Here is a 24,181-nt window from a genome sequence, read left to right as displayed (position 1 = left end):
TTAACTGCAGTGTATCTTGGGTTGAGCCTTTAAACATTGCACTAAAGGTTTGGTTCAAATTGAGGTTTGCAGCCCAACAAGAGACTAACAAAGACACAAGCACAACTACTTATTCCTTCCTTCTCCCAGTATGCCTTAGTTTTGTGGGAAAGCAGTACCACAAGCACGATCATGGAAACAGAAGGGTGGGACCTGTGTCCCTAAATATATTCTAAGAAACAGATTTTTACAGTAACACCAACAAAACACATAGAGGCCCATAAAAACATAGAAACAAAGCAGAATTGGGGGCACCACCCTTTAAGAGTAAACTATTCATTAAAAAAAAAAAAAAGAAAATAGTAAAATAATGCACTCACTACATTAAGTGTGGATGGGCATATCACAATGCGGGAGAGTAATCATTTCTGGGGCAAACCAGAGTATTCAGGAGATCAGCAGGCAAGCGGCTGGTGTACCATACAAGCAGAGCTTGTAAAGAATTGCTAGAAGAGCTGCAGGGTGGATGCTCATTAGTTAACTGGTAATTGTGCCAAACCGCTGGTGTAAGATGCAGAGCTTGGCAGGCAAGGACCTGGAACTGTGCAAAGGGTAAACAAAGCTCGGCAAGGAAGCTGACGATGAGAGTGGGAAACTGCCGAAAAGACTGCAAAGTGGAACACAGACTGTGGATTACTCCTAAACTTCCCTTCGCTTGTGGCAAGTAGCTGGTATGTGAGCAGAGCTTGGCAGGCATGTAGCGGGGGTTAGGCAGAGATGGGTAAGGAAGCTGCCAGGCAGAATCCAGGGTGGAACACAAGCTGCAAGCTTGTCACTGGCTTCTGGGTAGCGTTTGTCAGCTCGGGGAGATCGGCACAGGCTCCAGAAAGAACCGAGGATGACATCACTCCATCAGGGGGAATGGCTATGTGTTTCGGCACAAAGAACACGCCCCGTTATCAAACCAAACTTTTTTTAACCCCTCTCCAGATCCTTTTCCCTTATTCACTGGGTCCCAAGCAGCGTACTAGTCATTATAATTTCCATAAACACAAAAGTGACTGCCTGCAACTCAAAGCGCTACTTTAATGACCTTACTCCCATAGCTGGCATCAAATGAGGCAAGAACATTCACCTGATAAGACTTACAAAATGTATGAACAGAAGACCAGGTGGCAGCCTTACAAAACTGGGAAACAGTAGCTTGATGTTAAAAGTTCAGACAGCACTCACAGACTAATAGAGTGTGCCTTGACAGGAAAAGGTAGCCAATACACAAGTCCAAGTTTGGATAATATCACCAAGAAATGATACAATGAGAAGCAGGTTCCCCTTCACAGGGAAGATCAAGAGATCATGAGAAAGAGACTCAATCTAAGGGAAGCAACAGTCAAAAGATAGAAATGCACAGCGTGAATCAAGGCAATGGAGGCAAATCGTCTGATGAACTGGAACCACACAAAGGGAGGGAGGAACAGTGTCCTGCTTAAAGAGAAAGGCTGAAACCACCTTAGGAAGGAAGCAAGCTCTAGGGCTCAACACCGCCTTCTCTGTATGAATATAAGGGGGTTCTTTCCAGGATAAATCCGCCAACTCAGACATTCACCTTACTGAGGTGATAACAGAGGAACACAAACACATGAGTACAATAGGGAAAATCCCTGATGGGTCTAAAAGGCAATTTTTTAAGTATCAGGAGAACCAAAATTAAGATCCCACAGGACACAGAGAGAAACGATGTCCAAAAATCTTCATCAAAGAATGGGAAGCAAGCTTTCTTTGGAAGAAGATCACAAATGACTAGATCTGGCCCTTGATTGTGCTTAAGGACAAATACTAATCTGCGCTCATTTACAGAAAGGCCAAGATTTATCCTGGGATGCAAGTTTCTCGAATTGCATCAAGTAAAGTACGCCTTCTATGTCTGAATATATACCTTGCCGTAAGTAGACTTTCTAGCCTTTGGCATCATGGGAAACACCAATTTAGAGTTGCCTCTATTCCTCAGTAGAGATGTCCTCAGGCCTGTATGAGTTCCCATGTGCCCGATCCCGCCAGGAAGCCGACACTGCACACCGCTAATCAAAAGGTACTGAGACATTTCCCGAAACGCAGCTGCCTGTGATTAGCGGTGTAAAGTGTCGGCTTCCTGGCAGGATTGGGCACATGGGAACTCAAACATGCCCGAGCCAATCTCTATTCCTCACCCCATTCTATTAAAAGAAAGAAAACATAGCAAAAAGGTTTAAACTATTCTGAGCAGAACAAGTCATCCATCCTTCTCGACTGAGGCATGCTGGGAGTAGGAGGGGTTATATGGGGCTGGCCACAATTTTTTTTTTTTCGTTTGTCAGTACCTAAATCCTACTGTAGTATGACCCAACAGTCTCTGAATTCCCGTGCCGTTCTTACTTGAAAAACTATATTTGGTGCAAACTTAGTCTTAATTTTTTTATACCTTTTCCAAGATATTTAAAATCAAAGATGGTTGCTGCATCAAATGTTGTGCCAGGTCCTGGGGAAAAAAACAATTTTTTTTTAATTATGGACATTTATTTTAATTATTATTTTATTTACATTAGGTTTAAACTTTTGTTTTTGTTAATGCAAACAAGGTTTTCTCACTGTAGTTTTGTGTTCTTTGCATTTCTTCTGTATTTGAAAAGACAAAATACATTTTGATGCTATTAAAACGAATGCTGTAAGGATTCTTTAAATATATTTAGTACTACTGCATGGGGCACAGTTTTCAGCACTGTGCAGCCGCATTGTATTTCAGCCGACTTAACACTGCAGACTGCCCCTGTACCTCCCATGTACACTAAGGCTCGGTTCACATCTAGGCATTCTGGATCGTGGGGAGGAATCCCCGCGATCCCGAATCAACGCAAATCACAGGATGTGCTTGCGATCCCCATCATGTCCAATGGCATCCGAATCGCAATAAAATGGCGCAAATAGAATTGCGGGACACCTGTCGCTCAAATTCAATTTTGGAACTTCTTTTGAGCGACAGGCATCCCGGGATTCTATTTGCGCGAATTTACCTCGATTTGGAAGCCACTGGACACGACGGGGATCGCAGGCGCGTTGCGCAATTTTGCGGTGAATCGGGATTGCAAACAGAATCGCAGCGATCCAGAACGCCTAGATGTGAACGGCGCCTCTGATACCAGGATTGGATGCACAGAAACTAGTCACCCAGTGTGCAAGGTGTCAAAGCCTTCAATATACTGCAACAACTGCATGATTGTAAATTAAAATATTACTTAGTAACATGTAACATAGCTTTAGATACAAATTTAGAAAAAAAAAAAAAAAAAAAAAAAAAAAAGAGAGAGATTCCCCTGTGTATATATGGGAAAAGGCAGCTCAAAACACCAAAACTGATATAAAACCAAATGTTTATTAGTATGTAAAAAACAATTATTCACAAATATGTGTTACAAAAAATCCTGAAAGCATATCTTACAGCCATGATGGATTTATAACCATACAAAGACTTAGTAATTCTCCAAAGAACCCAATGCGTTTCAGGACTGCGCCTTTCTTCAGGGGTAAGACAGAGAAGATGTATCAATTCAAGTAGTTTTCTATAGAGCAAAAAGAGAACATTGTAATATATGTACAGCAGGACTAAGTTTTTTTCTAACCATAATGTCATCAGAATTATACATACCACCAGATGTTCATACATATCATCTAGCCCTGTAGAGACATTTAAAATGGAAGGAGTCAGCGCCTCACACAGACGACTGGTATCAAGGAGCCAGAGGAACCAGGGAGAGGGCTAGCATATAAGTTATCCATGGAGGTCCCCACACATTGGGGGTCCCCAGTGTTCCTCTGCCCCCCCCAAAGGATAGTGCGCTATGAAAAAATAATGAAACACCATGTAAGGGATTTATAAGTAAGGTATTCCATAGGCAACCACATGTCCTCATCAATCCCATAATGTGGCTTCATCAAGTACATTGTTACCCTAATGTTTGACATATAGTCTCAAATTCTAATAAGGGAGGGCATTCCTTTTTGTATTAGTGGGCTGGGTGCAACTCAATTGGATGTGTTCACCCTAGGGGGAAGCAGAGATTATTATATATATATATATATATATATATATATATACACACACTCTATCTATCTATACACATACATACATACACACACACACACACACACAGGTTTTCCATTACAGAATTGGGTTCATAAAAAGTAAAGTACAACAATCTTAGTGTCAGTTGGGCTTACTTAATGTCATCTGGCTAGTGCAACAGGTCTCTCCAGGCGCTGTTGACATAGCAAACTTCGTCAAGGTTTATAAAGATGGCAATGAATCCCGCGCATGCGCTCCAATGGACACCGGCGCTTGCTGCAGACCAAACGCAGATGACCACACAGTCCCCTCATCATGCAGGTAAAGGAAGAAGGGGCACAGCAATGATTCACTATCAGGTGGGCTCCGCACAGCAAAGTACAGAAGCCCCCCGTGATTGTCACTTTCTTCTTTTCCTAGCCACGAAGGAGCCTCCGTGTCACTACTAGGTGGTGAGTTAGTGGTACCTGGATGCATTCGTGTGGGAAGGCAGCATAGAGACCCACCTGGCGCACATGGGGCTTCTACACTTTGCTGTGTGGGTCCCACCTGATAGCGGATCATTGCTGTGCCCCTTCTCCCTTTACCTGCATAATGGGGGGTACTGTGTGGTCATCAGCGTTTGGTCTGCAGCAAGCGCCGGTGTCCGTGGAGTGCATGACGCCGCTCCACCTGTGTTGAGCGGCGGTGCTGTGCATTCCACAGACAGTTGGTCCCATTGGTCTTCGGTGAGCACATGCCCGACGTTCCAGATGCGCATGAGCGGGCGTTCGTCGCCATCTTTAAAACCTAGGGGAAGTCTGGTATGTGAACAGTGCCTAAAGAGGCCTTTTGCACTAGCCAGATGACATTAGGTAAGCCCGACTGACACTAAGAGTGCTGTACTTTACTTTTTATGAACCCAACTCTGTCATGGAAAACCTGTATGTACAATATATATATATATATATATATATATATATATATTTATTAGGGCTGCAACTAACGATTATTTTGTCTGTCGACTAATCTAGCGATTATTTTTCCGATTAGTCGACTAATCTAACGATTATTTTTATTTTATTTTTTTGCTTGAGTGTTCTTTTTTTGAATAGCTAATTAATCATTTGAATAACTTTACAAAAAAATGATACGTACAACTTCTTATATAATATTTCAACTTTTGTTGAAAATATTATACATTTTTTCGAAAAAAAAAAAAAAAAATTCAATGTGGTTGAAGTTTTTACAGTATACAAAAATGAAGTGGCAAAAATAAAATGTAAAAAAGGGAAAAATTTCTGCGCTAAAGATAAAATTATATGAGTGAAATAGCATACAAGCAAAGCTGCTGGCACTGATCTATAGTGTACTTTATTATATGAGAGAAGAGCAGGGTAAAGCTCTATAGTGTGCATATACTTTATTAGATCAGAGCGGGGTAAAGCCTATCAGTGCCCATCAGTGAAGGAGAAAAAATAATTCCTTATTTACAAAATGTTATAACCGAAACTAAGAAAAATCTTTCTCAGTTGAACCTACAGACAGGTCCATCAGCCTGCACAGTATTGTATGAATCTTTCTCTAAGCTGCGACGAGCTGTTATTTCTGCTGGAAACAGCTCTCTGCCATCAGCAGCAGCATGGCGTACTTTGTGGATCTTCTCACAGCAGGGGTTGCAGCAAACACTGACCCCTACATAGCTGAGGGATTACCTTATCTCCCAGTCTTTTCAGTCTTTCCCGGTCTTTTCATGTCTTGTGCAGTCCGAGGAGGGGGGAGGAGGAGAACAGCCGGCACGAGCAGGGGGCGTGTGATGTGTCGACGCCTTTCACGCACAATGACGTATTTCTGTAGTCAACGTAATTGATTACGTTGACGCATCATTGCAGCACTAATATATATATATATATATACATATACATACATACATACATATATAAATACATACTGTATACATATATACACACACACACACACTCGCTATCTTACTAGAGTACACCTCTCATATTTTTGTAAATATGTTATTATACCTTTTCATGTGACAACACTGAAAAAATTACACTTTGCTACAATGTAAAGTAGTGAGTGTACAGCTTGTATAACAGTGTAGATTTGCTGTCCCCTCAAAATAACTCAACACACAGCCATTAATGTCTAAACCGATGGCAACAAAAGTGAGCACACCCCTAAGTGACAATGTCCAAATTGGGCCCAAAGTGTCAATATTTTGTGTGGCGGACATTTTTTTCCCATTGGAGTGGGGGGGGGGGGGGGGGTTTGCCTCAGATGCCTAGTATTATCAGTAAGGTGTGCCAACATCCCTGTTTAAATGGTTGTGTAGTTTGTTGGTTCCTCAAGCCAACGGAGAAAAAAAAAAAAAAAAATGGGACTTTTAAGGCAGTAGTAAAGTAATAGAAGTATAATGCGATTTTTATATAAAAAATATATTCATTTATTTGTGATAACATAGATCATAAAATGTGCTTCATTTGGGCAAGTGGCCCAAGAGGGAGTGGTGAGAAAGAGTAGAAAGAGTGACATATGTGAGATTGGTGACTTTTAAGGATGCTCTGTTATCCATGCGATTTCTGGATTCTACATGAGACATCCCAGTCCACACGCGTTTTCGGCTCTTGCCTTTTTCACGGATTTCACCATATCTATGAGTATATTAAATCATTGTGAGATATATATTTTTCAGTTGGAGTAATTACAATGGTTTAGTGAATTTATACTCAGATCACTTACAATTGTATTTTTTCGTGCAGATTTACTAAAATCAGGATTTATAGGGTACCTTCATAACAATCTTCTCTAATGCAGCAGCAAAATCCCTAAAAGTTGGAGGACACCAGATAAGAGTCATTTCAGTAAATTATGTGGGGAGGTGTGAATGGTCCACTCAAAGTAATTAATAAGTAAATTCTTACTTGCGAGGGACTTCCATATAGGTCTCCTCTTGTGCTGGCGGTTAGAGGAAGCGATTCCTCAATCCGGTTTTGCAGTAGTATTTAGCCAATCTGAGTAAATACAGGATATATATATATATATATATATATATATATACAGTGCTTAATTATTCCTATAGGTTTGGTAGAAGGACCCCCTTCACATGTGTTGAAAAATACCTGGTGGCTAGTGGTTCCTGATTTGCCTGGATTGATTTGTTTCAAAGTTTGTTCAAGCCAATCTAGATTGAAAAAAGTTTTGTGGTGAGTATTAGGATCGCTCAGATAGTACTTGGTAATCCCCTATTGAAAGTAAAGAAGATACCTGGTGGCTAGTTGGTCCAGACCTGCCGAGTTCCTCTTAGTAGTGCGTCCTCCTGGAGGTGCTTCTCCTCCTCTGCTCAGGGAAGAATGGCACTCTCCAGGGATTCCCGGCGTTTTTTTATTAGGGCCGCGCATACGCAGTACAGCGCATCGCGGTCCTATCAGGGCGGAAGGGTTTCAGATTCAGCAGCCGCACATGCGCGACCCGGCCGCGCGCGAAGCCGCGGCGAGCCCGCTCGCTCTAAGAGCTGGTAAACAGACGATGCCGACACGGGGCACCAATCTTACATATGTCACTCTCTTTCTCACCACTCACTCTTGGGCCAATTGCCCAAATGAAGCACATTTTATGATCTATGTTATCACAAATAAATGAATATATTTTTTATATAAAAATCGCATTTGAAAATCGCATTATACTTCTATTACTTTATTACTGCCTTAAAAGTCCCATTTTTTCTCCGTTGGCTTGAGGAACCAACAAACAGACATTTTTTTTCCAGCACTGCCTTAACCCTCTTGGGCATGGAGTTCACCAGAGCTTCTCTCCACTCCTACATGACAACATCACGGAGCTGGTGGATGTTAGAGACCTTCCATTCCTCCAACTTCTGTTTGAGGATGCCCCACAGATGCTCAATAGGTTTTAGGTCTGGAGACATGCTTGGCCAGTCCATCACCTTTACCTTCAGTTTCTTTAGAAAGGCAGTGGTCATCTTGAAGGTGTGTTTTGGGTCATTATCCTGTTGGAAAACTGCCCTGTGACATAGTCTCCAAAGGGAGGGGATCATGCTCTGCTTCAGTATGTCACAGTACATGTTGGCATTCATGGTTCCCTCAATGAACTGTAGCTCCCCAGTGCCGGCAGCCCCAGACTATGACACTCCCACCACCATGCTTGACTGTAGGCAAGACACACTTGTCTTTGTACTCCTCACCTGGTTGCTGCCACACACGCTTGGCACCATCTGAACCAAATAGGTTTATCTTGGTCTCAGACCACAGGACATGGTTCCAGTAATCCATGTCCTTTGTCTGCTTGTCTTCAGCAAACTGTTTGCAGGCTTTCTTGTGCATCATCTTTAGAAGAGGCTTCCTTCTGGGATGACAGTCATGCAGACCAATTTGATGCAGTGTGCAGCATATGGTCTGAGCACTGACAGACCGACCCCCCCACCCCTTCAACCTCTGCAGCAATGCTGGCAGCACCCATACGTCTATTTCCCAAAGACAACCTTTGGATATGACGCTGAGCACGTGCACTCAACTTCTTTGGTCAACCATGGCGAGGCCTGTTCTGAGTGGAACCTGTCCTGTTAAACCACTGTATGGTCTTGGCCACCATGCTGCAGCTCAGTTTCAGGGTCTTGACAATCTTCTTATAGCCTAGGCCATCCTTATGTAGAGAAACAATTATTTTTTTCAGATCCTCAGGGAGTTCTTAGCCATGAGGTGCCATGTTGAACTTCCAGTGACCAATAAGAGAGTGAGAGCGATAACACCACATTGAACACACCTGCTCCTCATTCACACCTGAGACCTTGTAACACTAAGGAGTCACATGACACCGAGGAGGGAAAATGGCCAATTGGGCCTTTTTATGGACATTTTCACTTAGGGGTGTACTCACTTTTGTTGCCAGTGGTTTAAACATTCATGGCTGTGAGTTGAGTTATTTTGAGGGGACAGCAAATTTACACTGTTTTACAAGCTGTATATTTACTACTTTACATTACAGCAACGTGTCATTTCTTAAGTGTTGCCATATGAAAAGATATAATAAAATATTTACAAAAATGTGAGGGGTGTACTCACTTTTGTGAGATACTGTATATGCAGAGCGCAGGCGCCATGTAATGTTCCTTTCTGGTATAGCTTCAGCTGTTCTGCAAAACTTGTAAACTCAGAATGTGTTTAATAAAGTTGTTAGGATCCCAGAGCATTCCGGGTAGGATTTGTACAGGAAGTGAATCAACCACCATTTTGAGAAGATACACCAGGGCAGCAAGACATGTTTTTCTCAATTTCTCGCCATCACCCCTGAGAGAGCTTAAAAAGTAAGTTCTTGTCATCCCATCCTGCATTATAGATCACTGTTTGTTTGTTGTATGCAGTATTGTACTGACTGATGGAAGGATCCATAAACATGAAAATATATACAGTGCCTTGCGAAAGTATTCGGCCCCCTTGAACTTTGCGACCTTTTGCCACATTTCAGGCTTCAAACATAAAGATATAAAACTGTTATTTTTTGTGAAGAATCAACAAGTGGGACACAATCATGAAGTGGAACGAAATTTATTGGATATTTCAAACTTATTTAACAAATAAAAAAACTGAAAAATTGGGCGTGCAAAATTATTCAGCCCCCTTAAAGAGGTTGTACACCGAGATTTTTTTTTTTCCTCTTCTTTAAATCCTGAAAGAGAAACCCATAATGAGCTAGTATGCATCGCATACTAGCTCATTATGAAATACTTACCTTAGAACGAGCCCCCGCCGTGCCGTCCGCTTACCTGTATGACGGGCGACATGTATAGTCGCCCGTCTTCCGGGATCGCGGCATCCGGCCATCTGATTGGCCGGAGCCGCGGTGACGTCACTCCCGCGCACGCGCGCGGGAGCCGACGGTCACGGCACGGGGCTCTGAAGGAACGGCACGATCTGCCGTTCCTTCAGAGCGCATGCGCCAGTGACGTCACTGGCTGCATTAAAGGTAAATATCTCCTAAACGGTGCATGTTTAGGAGATATTTACAGTACCTATAGGTAAGCCTTAATATAGGCTTACCTATAGGTACAACTTCCTGAGGAGGGTTTACTTCCTCTTTAAGTTAATACTTTGTAGCGCCACCTTTTGCTGCGATTACAGCTGTAAGTCGCTTGGGGTAGGTCTCAGTAATATCAGTTTTGCACATCGAGAGACTGAACTTTTTGCCCATTCCTCCTTGCAAAACAGCTCGAGCTCAGTGAGGTTGGATGGAGAGTGTTTGTGAACAGCAGTTTTCAGTTCTTTCCACAAATTCTCGATTGGATTCAGGTCTGGACTTTGACTTGGCCATTCTAACACCTGGATATGTTTATTTGTGAACCATTCCATTGTAGATTTTGCTTTAGGTTTTGGATCATTGTCTTGTTGGAAGACAAATCTCCGTCCCAGTCTCAGGTCTTTTGCAGACTCCATCAGGTTTTCTTCCAGAATGGTCCTGTATTTGGCTCCATAAATCTTCCCATCAATTTTAACCATCTTCCCTGTCCCTGCTGAAGAAAAGCAGGCCCAAACCATGATGCTGCCACCACCATGTTTGACAGTGGGGATGGTGTGTTCAGGGTGATGAGCTGTGTTGCTTTTACGCCAAACATAACATTTTGCATTGTTGCCAAAAAGTTAGATTTTGGTTTCATCTGACCAGAGCACCTTCTTCCACATGTTTGGTGTGTCTCCCAGGTGGCTTGTGGCAAACTTTAAACGACACTTTTTATGGATATCTTTAAGAAATGGCTTTCTTCTTGCCACTCTTCCATAAAGGCCAGATTTGTGCAGTATACTACTGATTGTTGTCCTATGGACAGAGTCTCCCACCTCAGCTGTAAATCTCTGCAGTTCATCCAGAGTGATCATGGGCCTTTTGGCTGCATCTCTGATCAGTCTTCTCCTTGTATGAGCTGAAAGTTTAGAGGGACGGTCAGGTCTTCGTAGATTTGCAGTGGTCTGATACTCCTTCCATTTCAATATTATCGCTTGCACAGTGCTCCTTGGGATGTTTAAAGCTTGGGAAATCTTTTTGTATCCAAATGCGGCTTTAAACTTCTCCACAACAGTATCTCGGACCTGCCTGGTGTGTTCCTTGTTCTTCATGATGCTCTCTGTGCTTTAAACGGACCTCTGAGACTATCACAGTGCAGGTGCATTTATACAGAGACTTGATTACACACAGGTGGATTCTATTTATCATCATTAGTCATTTAGGTCAACATTGGATCATTCAGAGATCCTCACTGAACTTCTGGAGAGAGTTTGCTGCACTGAAAGTAAAGGGGCTGAATAATTTTGCACGCCCAATTTTTCAATTTTTCAGTTTTTTATTTGTTAACAAAGTTTGAAATATCCAATAAATTTCGTTCCACTTCATGATTGTGTCCCACTTGTTGTTGATTCTTCACAAAAAATTACAGTTTTATATCTTTATGTTTGAAGCCTGAAATGTGATAAAAGGTCGCAAAGTTCAAGGGGGCCGAATACTTTCGCAAGGCACTGTAATAAAATATTTACAAAAACATGAGGGGTGTACTCACTTTGGTGAGATAATAAAAAAAATATTATATATACACATACTTCCCCCTAGGGTGAACACATCAGATTGAGTTGCACCAAGCCCACTAATACAGAAAGGAATACCTTCCCATATTAGAATCTGAGACTATATTGATGAAGCCACATTATGGGATTGATGAGGACATGTGGGTGCCTATGGAATACCTTACTTATAAATACCTTACATGGCATTTCATTATTTTTTATAGTGCATTATCGTTTGGGGGGGCAGAGGAACACTGGAGACCCACAATGTGTGGGGACCCCTGTGCGTAACTTATATGCTAGCCCTCTCCCTGGTGCCTCTAGCTCCTTGATACCGGTCGTCTGTGTGAGGCGCTGACTCCTTCCATTTTAAATGTATCTACAGGGCTAGATGATATGTATGAACATCTGGTGGTATGTATAATTCTGATGGACGTTATAGTTAGAAGAAACTTAGTCCTACTGTACATATTTTATAATGTTATAATTTTTCTCTATAGAAAACTACTTGAATTGATACATCTCCTGTCTTACCCCTGAAGAAAGGCGCAGTCCTGAAACACACTGGGTTCTAAGAATTACTAAGTCTTTGTATGGTTATATATCCAACATGGCTGCAAGATATGCTTTTAGGATTTTTTGTAACACATATTTGTGAATAATTGTTTTTACATACTAATACACATTTGGTTTTTTATGAATTTTGATGTTTTAGTTGCCTTTTCAAAGTCCCATATATACATAGGGGGAATCTCTCTTTTTCTACAATGATCGGGATGATAGCAGCCAACATTAGGTTCTGATATATGTGTATAGGGGAAAATTTGTTTTTAGATACAATTTAGTACATACTTTTTTTCTAGTGCTACAGTTAAACATTGCAGCAGTTACTTTAGCAGGGGAACAGAAGCACTTACCTGCCATGGCAAAGAACCAATATGCCTGCAGCAAAAAAAGTAGCGTTGGAATGCATCACACAATGTATTCTCTGTAATGTCCATGCAGATATATCTATGTAAACATAAAGGGAACAGGTTAGATCCATATTTATGGAAATTCTTAGATGTGGTGACTGCATTGGTTTTCCTTTTCCCTTTATTTTCATCTTGCAATCCAGCCAGTATCGTACTTCCTGTCTTAAGCTGGCTATACATGGATTCAAATTTGGCTCATTCCAGAGTGTAGCTCTTTCTGTTGAACATAAGCTAGTCATTAGATCTGCGTTTGTCATACAGTCCTGCTGGAAACCCACATTTGATCAACTCGTGCAGCCAATGGGCTGCCGCAGCACTAATCAATGTATTATGACGGCGGGGTAGTCCTGCTGTCAGAAAACAGACATAGCTATTCACCTCCAATGTGTAGATAGGGAAATTGGATCATTTTTTTTTTTTTTTCCATTCAGCCTCCTGACTGAAAAAAAAAAAAAAAAAAAAAACGGAGTCATGTATGGCCAGCTTTAGAGTGTCTCCTCTTCACTGGAGGACAAATAGAGACACCATCGAAAAGCAGCTCTGTCAATCTGGGAAGAGTAGAGTTGAGTGTTAGATGCACAAGCAGCATTAGATGGACATGCCTAATACATTTAAGCTAAATACCAGCTAACACATTTTAAGCAGTTACAGTGGGTATAGAAAAGAGTCATCCACCTTTAAAATAATCACATTTTGTTGCTTTGCAGCCTGAAATGAAGACATACACAGTTTTTATTTTATCCAGTAGTATTTACTTAGTGCAACACATAGCATCCAAGTAAAAGATATAAACACAAACATGTCAGAAAAAAAAAAATAATGAAGAACAGAATTACCCAGTTGGAAAAAGGATCACCCCCCTCCTAAATGGCTTGTAAACTCAATCATGTTTAGCTAATCACCTTCACAAAAGCCATTTGACTTTCAACTTCTAGATTGTAAGCTCTAACGAGCAGGGACTTATAAGTCCTCCTGTATTCAATTGTCTTGCAACTGTATTGTCTCTGCAAACTCTGCAAAGAAACGGTTCCAGGGATAGCGCGAACAGCAAAGGGGAGAGGGGACACCCCTGGCGGGTGCTATTGGTGATGGCAAAGGAGTCCGAAAGCACGCCATTGCATTTCACTTGTACGGTAGGGCCAGATATGTCCGATCCACGACAGCATGGTGGACCCGAGACCAATAGATCGCAGTGTTCCCGTCATGAATCGCCAACTGACGCGGTCGAAGGCCTTTTCCGCATCTGTGTTCAGGAGAACACAAGGGGTGTGGGACTTCTGCGCTAGATGTATAATATTCAGCACCTTAGAAGTGTTATCGCACGCCTCTCGGGTGGGAATAAATCCCACCTGGTCCAAGTGAATCAGTCGGTTCATGAGTGGCTCATGCGATTCGCAATAATCTTAGAGAAGACTTTTAAGTCCACATTCAGGAGCGAGATCAGGCGATAACTACTACAAAGTGCTGGGTCCTTCCCCTCCTTCGGTATAAGAGAGATGTGGGCGTGAAGCGAGTCCACTGGAAAAGCGGACTCGTTGGAGCCCAAAAGGTTGAGCCAAGCCAACCAATGGGGCCCAGAATCGGGAGGAAAGTCATATAATAGGGAAGTGTAAAGCCATCTGGGCCCGGCGCTTTGCCCGTCTTAAACTAACTCAGTGCGCCCTGAAGTTCCAGCATAGAGATCGGGGCCTCCAGCTGATCCCTCTCTTCCTGTGAAAGACAGGGCAGTTGCGCAGTAGCCACATAGTCATCAATTTATGAGGGGGAGGCCACCGAGACAGGTAGGTTATAGAGATTAGAATAGAACTTTTTGAATTCATCTGCGATCAGTCTAGGTAGGGCCACCCTCCGACACGTCGGTGACTGGATGTGTGGAACATAGCTTGCTAGTCTCTGTGCCCGGACAGATGCCGCCAGTAAGCGGCCGCACTTCTCCCTGGAGGCATAAAACGCCTGGCGAGACCGATGCAGATCCGCCTTCCCCTTCATGAAGAGGTCTTTCACTTTTTGACGGAGGGAGAAGAGTTCCATCTCCACGTCTCTGGTCAGGGAGCGTTTGTGCCTAGTTTCAAGGGCATGAATATCACCAAGTAATTTCTCCAACATCTGCAGGCGGAGTCTTAAGACGTGAGCCATGTTTGATGAAGAGGCCTCAAACCACCATTTTGTGTGCCTCCCACACCATCCCAGGGTCACAATCCTCCGTCACATTTTCATGGAAATACTCTGAGCTCCCGGAGGATCTCCGCGTGCACCTCCGTATTCTGCAACAGGGAGTCACTAAGACGCCAGATCTTGGTCCCCATCCCTGTTCCCTCCGACAGGTTATAAGTCAGAGATATGAGCGCGTTGTCCGAGAAGGTGATCGAACTGATATCAGTGGCTTGTACCGCATGCAGTTGTCGATGTGGGAGCAAGAAGAAGTCAATGCGAGAATACATCCTATGAGGCGGCGAATAAAAAAAGAATAGTCACGTTGACCACTATGCTGTAGTCGCCATGCATCCACCAACTGCGCACTGTGGAGAGCTTGCAGGAATCACTTCCGGACCCCGTGAGTCAACAGTCGGGACTAAGGGGATGTTACAGTCCTCCCCCATGATCAATTGTCCGTCTTGGAATGCAGCTAGCTTCTCCAGCACACCCACCAGGAAGGAGTCTTGACCATCATTAGGAGCGTATATACATGCGAAGGTAAGGCGGAAGGAACCAATGGACCCCTTGAGAAATATGAACCGTCCCCCCGGGTCCAGCAGGGAACCGTCACAATGCAAGGGCAACCTGGCGGACAGTAAAATGGAGACCCCTTTGGATTTTGCCACAGCATTGGTTGCGTGATACGAGAGTGGGTAGAAACGATTTTTGAGGAATGGAAGGCGATCGTCTCTGAAGTGGGTCTCCTGAATGAATGCCACGTCCGCACGGCAGCAGTGTAACTCATTGAGGAGAACCTTCCGCTTTTCCGGAATATTGAGCCCTTTGGCGTTCAGAGAGACCACGTGAAGAGCGTCCATGGCCCAGCGCGGAGCACACCCACGGGAAGGGATAGAGGAATGGGCAAAGGGGAGGCAAGGGTCAGTAGAGATTAATGGGCAGAAGGGAGGGGGGGAGGAGGCGTAGTGAGAGGAGGGAAGGGAGAAGGGGAAAAGACCTCCCAGACTCGGGGGGAGGATGAGGGAGGAAGGTAGGGTAGAGCAGAGCAGTAGTAGAGGAGGAAGAGAAAAAAAAATGGAATAGCCCGAAGGCACTAGAGAGCAGAAGAACTGCACCAGCACCGGGAGACTATAAGTCTACCGTGTGCTAACCTACGGGGGGGTCGAGGGCGGAGATGGCACAGCCCAGGGAGCCTGAGTCCGGCCGTCCTCCCAGCCCAGAAAACTGTAAAGCAATTAGAGGGAAAGGGAGCTAACAGGAAAGCGTGTGGGCAAGAATGAGTATGTTAAGGCAGTTCTCAGTCAACACATCAGAACAGTAAAGTAGAGGCATATAAAATCACATTCTGAAAACATATAGGTAGGAATCTAATGCACAGCTCGTAAACCATACCCCCATACTGTGCAGTAACAATCATAACTTATTCAGGGCATAGGGATTAGGAGACATACTATAGGTAAAAACAACCTATCGTAAGGCAGGCGATACTCTCCAGGGTCAAGAAGCACGGAGGAGGTGCCACCCGCACCCAGGGGAGCCCCATGTAAAAAAAAAAAAAAAAAAGTAGGCATTAAAACGACAACTCCCAGAAGGCTCAGATCGCCTGGATCCCCCGTCATCAACAACAGGGAATAATTTACATCCCCAGGGTATTCACCCTTAACAAAACAAAGAGGGGGAGGAGTTACCCCCCTCCCTCCAAGCCGCAAGGCTTCCTCAGCAAAGGGTCAGAGTGTCTCCCCCGAATCACCCCCCACCCCATCCAGGCAATCTGTCCCCCCAAAAAACAGACAAGCCTGACCCACATAACCATAAATGCTCCCTCTCCCCACCAGTACCCCCTCCCTCTAACCACCGCACCCCCCCCCCCCCAGTAGGTACACATGACAGATCCCCATACCCACCAACGAAAACTAGGCCGCTGAGGCCAATGTCCCATCCGAAAGTCCCCGATCTCATCATGCGTGCAGGAGGATGTAACAGGTCAGAGCGGCAGTCCTCTTCTAATCCCCCGGACACCAGCGGGGTGGAGGTGGCAAGTCTATTACAGAGCAGGCAGATAATGGACGAGAGATGACACGGGGGCAATCGGGGACAGTCAAAGCAGTCTGAGCCGACATGTTCGGGGCAGAAGTGGGCAGGGGGCGAGGAAAGGGGGCCCACAAACAGCACCAGGGGGGAAAGGGTAGTAACAACCAGACCTAATGGGAGGACAAGGGTCATCCGTGGGGAGCGGAATCAACAGTGGACAGGCCATCCAGGAAACAGAGTTCAGCCCCCGAGGCTAAGGAGGTGCAGTCACATTTCCCTGGGTGCCTCTGCGGCTCGCGGTCTGGAGCTACGCCGAGTTTGCTGCGGGCGGGGCGAGCCAAACAGACCTCTGGAGGGCACAGTCCTGCGTTCAGCGGGTCGGGGCAGTAAGAGGAGCCAATTTGGGACCTGGATATGGTCTACCTCCAGGAATGCAAATAGGGCTGGCAACTCCGATTGGGACCGCAACGTGAAGAAGGAGTTGGTCTTGCGGAAGGTGACTGAGAGCGGGTAACCCCAACGGTAAGTAACTCCAGATCTTCTGGCCAGGTCGAGTAGGGGACGAAGCAGTGCTCGGCGGTACAGGGTAGCCCTGGATAAGTCCGGCATCAATTTAAGTGGGGCCCCATCAAAGTCCAATGTACCTGCATCCCAGGCCTTCCGGAAGATCATCTCACGGTGGGTGAATCTATGCAGGCGGCAGATAACATCCTGCGGTCTCTCCGGATCCGGTTTACGGGGGCCTAGAGCTCTGTGCAGCCGGTCGTATTCCAAATTAGGGGGCAGGGATTGTCCCAGCAGTTGAGCAAAGATAGCAGATATAGTTTCCGAGAGATCCTCCGGGCCAGTTGCCTCAGGTAAGCCCTTAATCCGGACATTGTTCCGCCTGTTACGGTCTTCTATGTCCTCCATGTGCAAATGCATAGCAACGGTTGCCTCAGCCTGGGCCCTCTCCAGGATTCCTATGTGTCTGTCCATAGTGCCCAGGGCTGTTTCCCCTGCAGTCACCCTCTCTGCGACCTGCTGCACCTCCGCCCTCACTTCACGATGGTGGCTCGCCTCCAAGCGGCCTACTATGGCCTCAATGTCGGCCTTGCTGGGCAGGGAGCGCAGGATGGAACGGAGCTCCTCGTCCACTTCCACCCGATTAGACAACAGCGATGGACTGGGCTCCGGCGGGCGAAGGGCGGCCGGTGTATCAGACAGTGTCTCTGAGGCAGCCGATGTGGCTGGGAAGGCCAGCTGTGTACCTGTATCAGACAGCGTGGCTGAGCGGGCGGCCGCCATCTTGCTCGAAGAAGCGGGAATCGGGGAGGCAGAGAAAAATTGCTGAATCTCTCCCCCTACCGGGGTCCTCCGCGGGGTGGTCGAATGTCCAGAGGTGCCCTTAGTCTTTCGACGTTTCGCCAACCTCCTTCCAACCGTCTGCAGACAAAATCAGCCGGGCTAGGAGCGGACAGGCACGGAGCTCAGAGAAACAGCAGCCTCAGCCATCCATGTCCAGACCCCTTAGGCTACCTTTAACTCTGACCCCTAATCCTGTATGATCAGAACTGCTTTTTTAGGGCTGGTTCACAATAGCGGCAAGGACAGCTGCACCTCTGAAAATCAATGCATGCTCTGATCGCTTTTGAGAAGCATTTACAGGCAGCAAATAGGCCATATGTCACCTCAACGCCAGTTTTAAGCCCCTAAATACAGCATCCCTATGCTGCATGCAGTGTGACCCTATTCATCTGGGGGTATGCTTCCTGTTGCAGCCACAGCATATGTACAACCTCTGCAGCTAAAGAGGGAGCAGTTGGGAGTGGTAAAAACGAGGCTCATATGTGTAGCTATAACATCCCCCAACCTCACACATTAACAAACCCTTGATTCACATCTGTGCGGCTGTGTGTTGCATGTAGGGAAGCCAGTTTATTTCAACTGGCTGTCCTGCCTGCAGAAACGCAACTTTTTTTTTTTTTTTTTTAAATGCACAGCACCGAGCATGCACTGCGTTTACCAATGCGTGGGGGTTCTATTAAGAATTAATGGCACCCCTGTGTGTCTACTAAAGAGCAGTGCATTAGGAACACACATGATTTTATGTGCACTTCTGACTCAGTAGTAATGTGAACCAAGCATTAGACCGGGGGGCCTCAAGCCGGAAAACACTTTTAAAGGGTGCGATGACTGGATAAAGGCTGACTAGACATATGCCGGTTTTCGGTAATTCGATATATCGCGGTATTGCATAGCCACGGTATTGTTATTGTGGCATTTTTAAAATACCGAGTTTCTCTGCTCCTGGGTCTGACTTGTGAATTGATACATTTCAGTGAGCTGGATGACTGAGCCCCCGTTCACACTGGGGCGACCTGTGAGGCAACCTGGTCGCCTCACAGGTCGCCGCAGGTCGCCTCCCATAGGGAAGCTGCGGACCCGTTCTGATAGGAGCGACACAAGTCGCTCCGACTCAGAAAAAGGGTCCAGAGCTTCTTTGGGGCGACCAGGAGGCGACCGCCATAGACTTCAATGTTATGAAGTCCGTGGCGGACGCTCCGAGGTCGCGGCGCGCTGCTCGCACCGCGACCTCGGAGGTCGCGGTCCGAAGTAGCGTCGCCCCAGTGTGAACGGGGGCTCATTCACTCACACAGCTAATGCCTTTCAGCATTAAGTCTCCTAACTATAAACAAAAATGATTACATTGTATTTTTTCCTTCCCTCTGCCAGGGAGAAAGGAAGTTTAACCTCTTAAAGACTGGACCTTTTTCTGACACTTGTTGCTTGCAAGTTAAAATCAGTTTTTTTTTTTGCTAGAAAAGTACTTAGAACCCCCAAACATTTTATATATTTTTTTAGCAGAGACCCTACAGAAAAAAATGGCGATTGTTGTATTATTTTATGTCACACTGTATTGGCGCAGCAGTCTTTCAAACGCAATTAATAGACTTTAATGAATAAAAAAAAACGTAACAGTAAAGTTATCCCATTTTTTTTTTTTTGTTACACAGAGAATCGTGAGAGAATCGTGATCTTTATTCCAAGCTAAAAAATCGTGATTCTCATTTTGGCCAGAATCGTGCAGCTCTAATATATATATATACACACACACACACACACGCATAGCAGCCCACATTACATTATTATATAGCCATCAAGCAGTGTCTGGCCTACCTGGTGATGACTGGTCCTGGCGCTCTGATCCGATGACCTGGTCTTTAAAGGGGCAAATCAAGATAAAAACACCGGTCCTCCTGCAGGTTTAACCAATTAATGACTTTACTATTGCTTTAGGCCTGGTTCACATGTATGCGGGTTGGGGGCCCACATTTGCACAGGCATAGCAGCCCATTGATGTGAATGGGCTTGAGCTGCTATGCCTGCGTTTTCAGCTGAAAAAAGGTGCATGCAGAATTTAAAAAAATGCAGTGGCCATGAAATCCATCCTTCTTTTGCACCATGCGACTTACCTGCCGTTGCTGCACACGCAAACTGTTTTTAAATGCCGTGCCCACGTATACAAAAAATGCAGAAAGCTTGCCAGAGCAGGAACTGCAGTTTAGTCGCATGGTGCAAAAGCAGGATGGATTTCAAGGCCACTGAATTTTAAAAAAATGCTGCATGCACCTTTTTTCTGCAGAAAATGAGGGCATAGCAGCCCGTTCAAATCAATGGGCTGCTATGCCTGTGCAAATGTTTGGCCGCCAACCCGCATACATGTGAACCGCCAACCCGCATACATGTGAATCACCAACCCGCATACATGTGAACCAGGCCTAAAGCAATAGTAAAGTAATTTATAAACAACACCTCCTTCAGGTTTAACCACTTCTTGACCAAAAGGATTTGCCCTCTTAATGACCAGGCCATCGGATCGGAGCCGAGCGCCAGGACCAGTTATCACCAGTTAGGCCAGACACTGCTTGATGACCTATTTTAGGCCTGGTTCACAGAGTCTGTACTGACTGACTATATAATAATGTGCATAAGTGAACCAAAGCCCCTAAATTCAGCAATGAAATTGAAGTGAGGTGGAAATTTAATAATTTAAATTTAATAATAGAATACCGTGATAATACCGTATACCGTGGCAAAACCTTAATCAATTAATCGCAGCATGAAAATCTGATTCCGTCACAAGCCTAAGGCTGACAAACACTGATCTATAATATTCTCCTCTGGGCCTCGCTGAGCTGCTACATAACAAGCTGGGTAGAGTGGGGAGGAGAAGAGGAGCAGCACCAGCCCAAACAATAGACATTCCCAAGAGGAGAGGGCTATGATGTAAAGGGAAGATGCAGGATTAGTCTGGGTTCACATATGTGGGAATTGGATGTGGGTTTCCCAGTCCCAATTCGCATGACATGCGAGTGTGACCAGCTCTCAAAGAAGCTGGCTCACACAGGTCCGGGGCAGCAGCTGTCCGCATTCCAGAAGGGTTCTGTGCGTGTTTGGGTCTGGTTCAGGTGCGAATTTAGGGAAAAATTCTGACCTGATTCACTGTGGACCCCATGCTGGGAACCGCCGCTGCACATGTGTGAACCTGCCTTACTTTCTGGACTGTCAATTCCCTAGCAGTGTGACATAAGGGCTCTAAAAAAAAAAAGACAGACAGCTGAGCTGTGGTTTTACTGCCCCCAGGCCACCTACCCAAATTCTAACAATAGACTGACAGTGCTGTTCACGTCACGCACGTGATGCAGTATTTTTAATCAGCACCACCTGTCAAACTCCCCTACTTAGATCAATGCGGCACAGTGCAGTAGTTAGTGTTAGGGTGGCCATACACTATACAATTTCCTTGAGATCCAAGGCCCGTACACACGTACCGATTGTCGGCCGAAAATGTTCGGCCGCCGAACGATCGGCCGATTTTCAGCTTGTTAGTATGATGCTTCCGACAGCCGACAGCGCACTTTCGGCCGAAAAGAATCTGTCGTGCAAGCATTAAAATTTTTGTTGGCCAACACCAGAACGGCCGATTGTTCACCAGTCAGTACAGAATTCGGTCGACAGACAGCAGATTTGCAAGACTGAGCATGCTCAGAAAAGAAAAAACACACGGAAAGTTAACCATCACATGACATCACTTCTGCAGTCGGCTGTTGTTGGCCGACAAAATTCGTGTGCAGTCTTTTGCAGTTTTCAACAGACACGACAGCCCTGGACAAAAGACGGCCGACGATCGGTACGTGTGTACGGGGCTTTACCTTCAACTATGTAGTGCAAGGGCCTGCCTGATTGCATACAAATTGAAAGTGTTTAGGTTTGACCTCATATTATATGGTTTTGGTAAAGCTAAAGGAAAGTTGAACAAGAAAATTGTATAGTGTATGGCCAGCCTTAATTCATGCTCATCACCCTCTGAATAGCAATCTGAACAGATTCCTTTTCAGAGGGCCCTGCAAGTGTGAAAGCACCCTAACACCCACTAAGGTTACCACCTCGTCCCTTTAAACAAGGACACATTAATTTACACAGGTTCTGTGGCTGAATAAAGCGGTTCTTTACTCAAAAAAAAAAAAAAAACCCCTGCAAGACAAAGGCATAATGAGCTAGTATGCATCGCATACTAGCTCATTATGAAATACTTACCTTAAAACGAATTCCTGACACGGACCCCCGAACACCGCTGTGGGAGAGGACATGATCCCTCTGCGTCTCTTCCATGTTCGGCGGCTCCGGCGCTGTAAATGGTTGGAGACGCGATGACATCACTCCCGCGCATGCGCGTGGGGGATTAATTTTCCGGCAAGGAATTCTGAAGGTCCGCTGGACCTTAAGAGCGCATGCACCGCTAGCGTCAGCGGCTGCATGCAGTGCAAATATCTCCTAAAACGTGCAGATTTAGGAGATATTAATTGTACCTACAGATAAGCCTTATTATAGGCTTACCTGTATGTAAAAGTCAACAAAATGACTATACTACAGCTTTAAGGTGGTAAATAAACTCACTTAGTTCCTTAGATCAGCCTCAGAACCTGTGTAATTAATGTGTCCTGGATTAAAGGGATGAGGTGACAACCCTAACACCCACGTGTGACAAGGAGGTCATTCATCCTGGTACAGACATGAAGACATTGAACACTGCGCTGTGCACTTTGCTAGTAAACAGATAAGAAGCATTTCATTACAGAAACCCTCTGCTACAATATAAAGCCTTTGCTGACAGCTAGTTTTTAGGTAATGTACTTTTAAGAGCAGATTACATGAATCTATAAGATGCAACATGTACTGTGGTACTATGGAAGCCTGCCATTACCGGGGTTTGCTATTCTTCCTCACCAATAGGGATGTCCGTTCTTGTGCTAAGTGACACCGCCAACCTCCTGTCAGTCACAACAAGCTCCCACATGGCCCAGACAGCGCCACACATAGCCCCACCCCTTCCTCGCTGTACATGCCGACAGGACATAAAAGCATCATTGTGATTGGATGTAACGTTGGAAACGTCATTAATATGATCGCCGGTGGGCGGGACCTAGGAGAAGGAAGAGGAAGCTGTGTTGTGTCCATGTCTCAGGCCAGGACGGATGTTATCAGAGCTGTTACCAGATGTAAAGAGAAGGACGTGATCTGACACTTTTACTATGAGAAACATGAATGTATATATATCAGCTCTGACAGAGTGTGGAACGATGGTGTCACACGTTTTATTGCAGTGTTCAGTTCTAAAGAGGGACACCCCCACCTCCCATTACATGAACTGGGAGGAATTATCAAATTACTGGTTTCTTTCTCTGTGAATTTTGTTTAACCCCTTGCTGACACCTTCCTTTGGCCCTCCAAGTGGGTGATGACACCAAGAAGTGAAGGCGGCATCCCAATTATGTCATTGGCTGGCATGGCGTCTGATTGCATGCAGTGCCTGATGACATCTCAGGTAGAGCAGCGGTTCAGTGGAAGAAAACTTTGCGATAAAGGTGGTCTCCGCTGCCAATTTGTCTGGGCAATGGCTGGTGGTAGTGCTTCAATCATGACGACACCATGGTTGGTATGGTGTCAGGATGATTGAAGCACATTATTTCTAATATTTAAATAGTTTAACTGACCATAATGCAGAATCAGTGGGAGCCCTGAGTGTGTCACTTACCACAGTCTCCTGACACCAGATGTAGCTTATCATTTACCACCGGATGCAGTGTAAGGGCTCTTTCACACGGAGTGGACCGCATTGCGATCCGCTCCGGTCCTTTTTTTTTTTTTTTTCACGGAGCGGATGACATTTGTTAAAGTCGAAGTTTCAGCACATTTCAGCAAAACAGTATTTTCAAGCGCCAGGAAGCGTTGGTCGGCATTCAGCTGGTGTCAGGACAACGCTAACAGGTATTTTTCTACAAAGTGTCCCGGTTAAACCTAGTTGAGCCAGAGGAGTATCCCACTCATTCCCTTCTCCCATCCCCAATACA

At 45.1% G+C, this 24,181-nt stretch overlaps 1 protein-coding gene across 1 annotated transcript in view; it reads right to left on the bottom strand.

Moving 5' to 3' along the window:
- EEF2KMT (eukaryotic elongation factor 2 lysine methyltransferase) overlaps positions 1–23,134 on the bottom strand; it is a 69,115-nt gene extending 45,981 nt beyond the window's left edge. The window contains exons 1-3 of the mRNA XM_082260988.1: positions 23,058–23,134; positions 12,546–12,639; positions 2,438–2,494 (exon numbers count right to left, since the gene is read on the bottom strand). Of these exons, the coding sequence (XP_082117114.1) occupies positions 2,438–2,494; positions 12,546–12,629 (141 nt within the window). The 5' untranslated portion in view covers positions 12,630–12,639; positions 23,058–23,134. The remainder of the gene's footprint in view (positions 1–2,437; positions 2,495–12,545; positions 12,640–23,057) is intronic.
- Between the last annotated feature and the right edge of the window lie 1,047 nt (positions 23,135–24,181).

Source organism: Pelophylax lessonae (genome assembly GCF_965119305.1).
Source record: "Pelophylax lessonae genome assembly, chromosome: 6".
Classification (NCBI taxonomy): domain Eukaryota; kingdom Metazoa; phylum Chordata; class Amphibia; order Anura; family Ranidae; genus Pelophylax; species Pelophylax lessonae.
The sequence above is the reverse complement of the archived record's forward strand: the minus strand, read 5'-3'. Positions and strand labels throughout refer to the sequence as shown.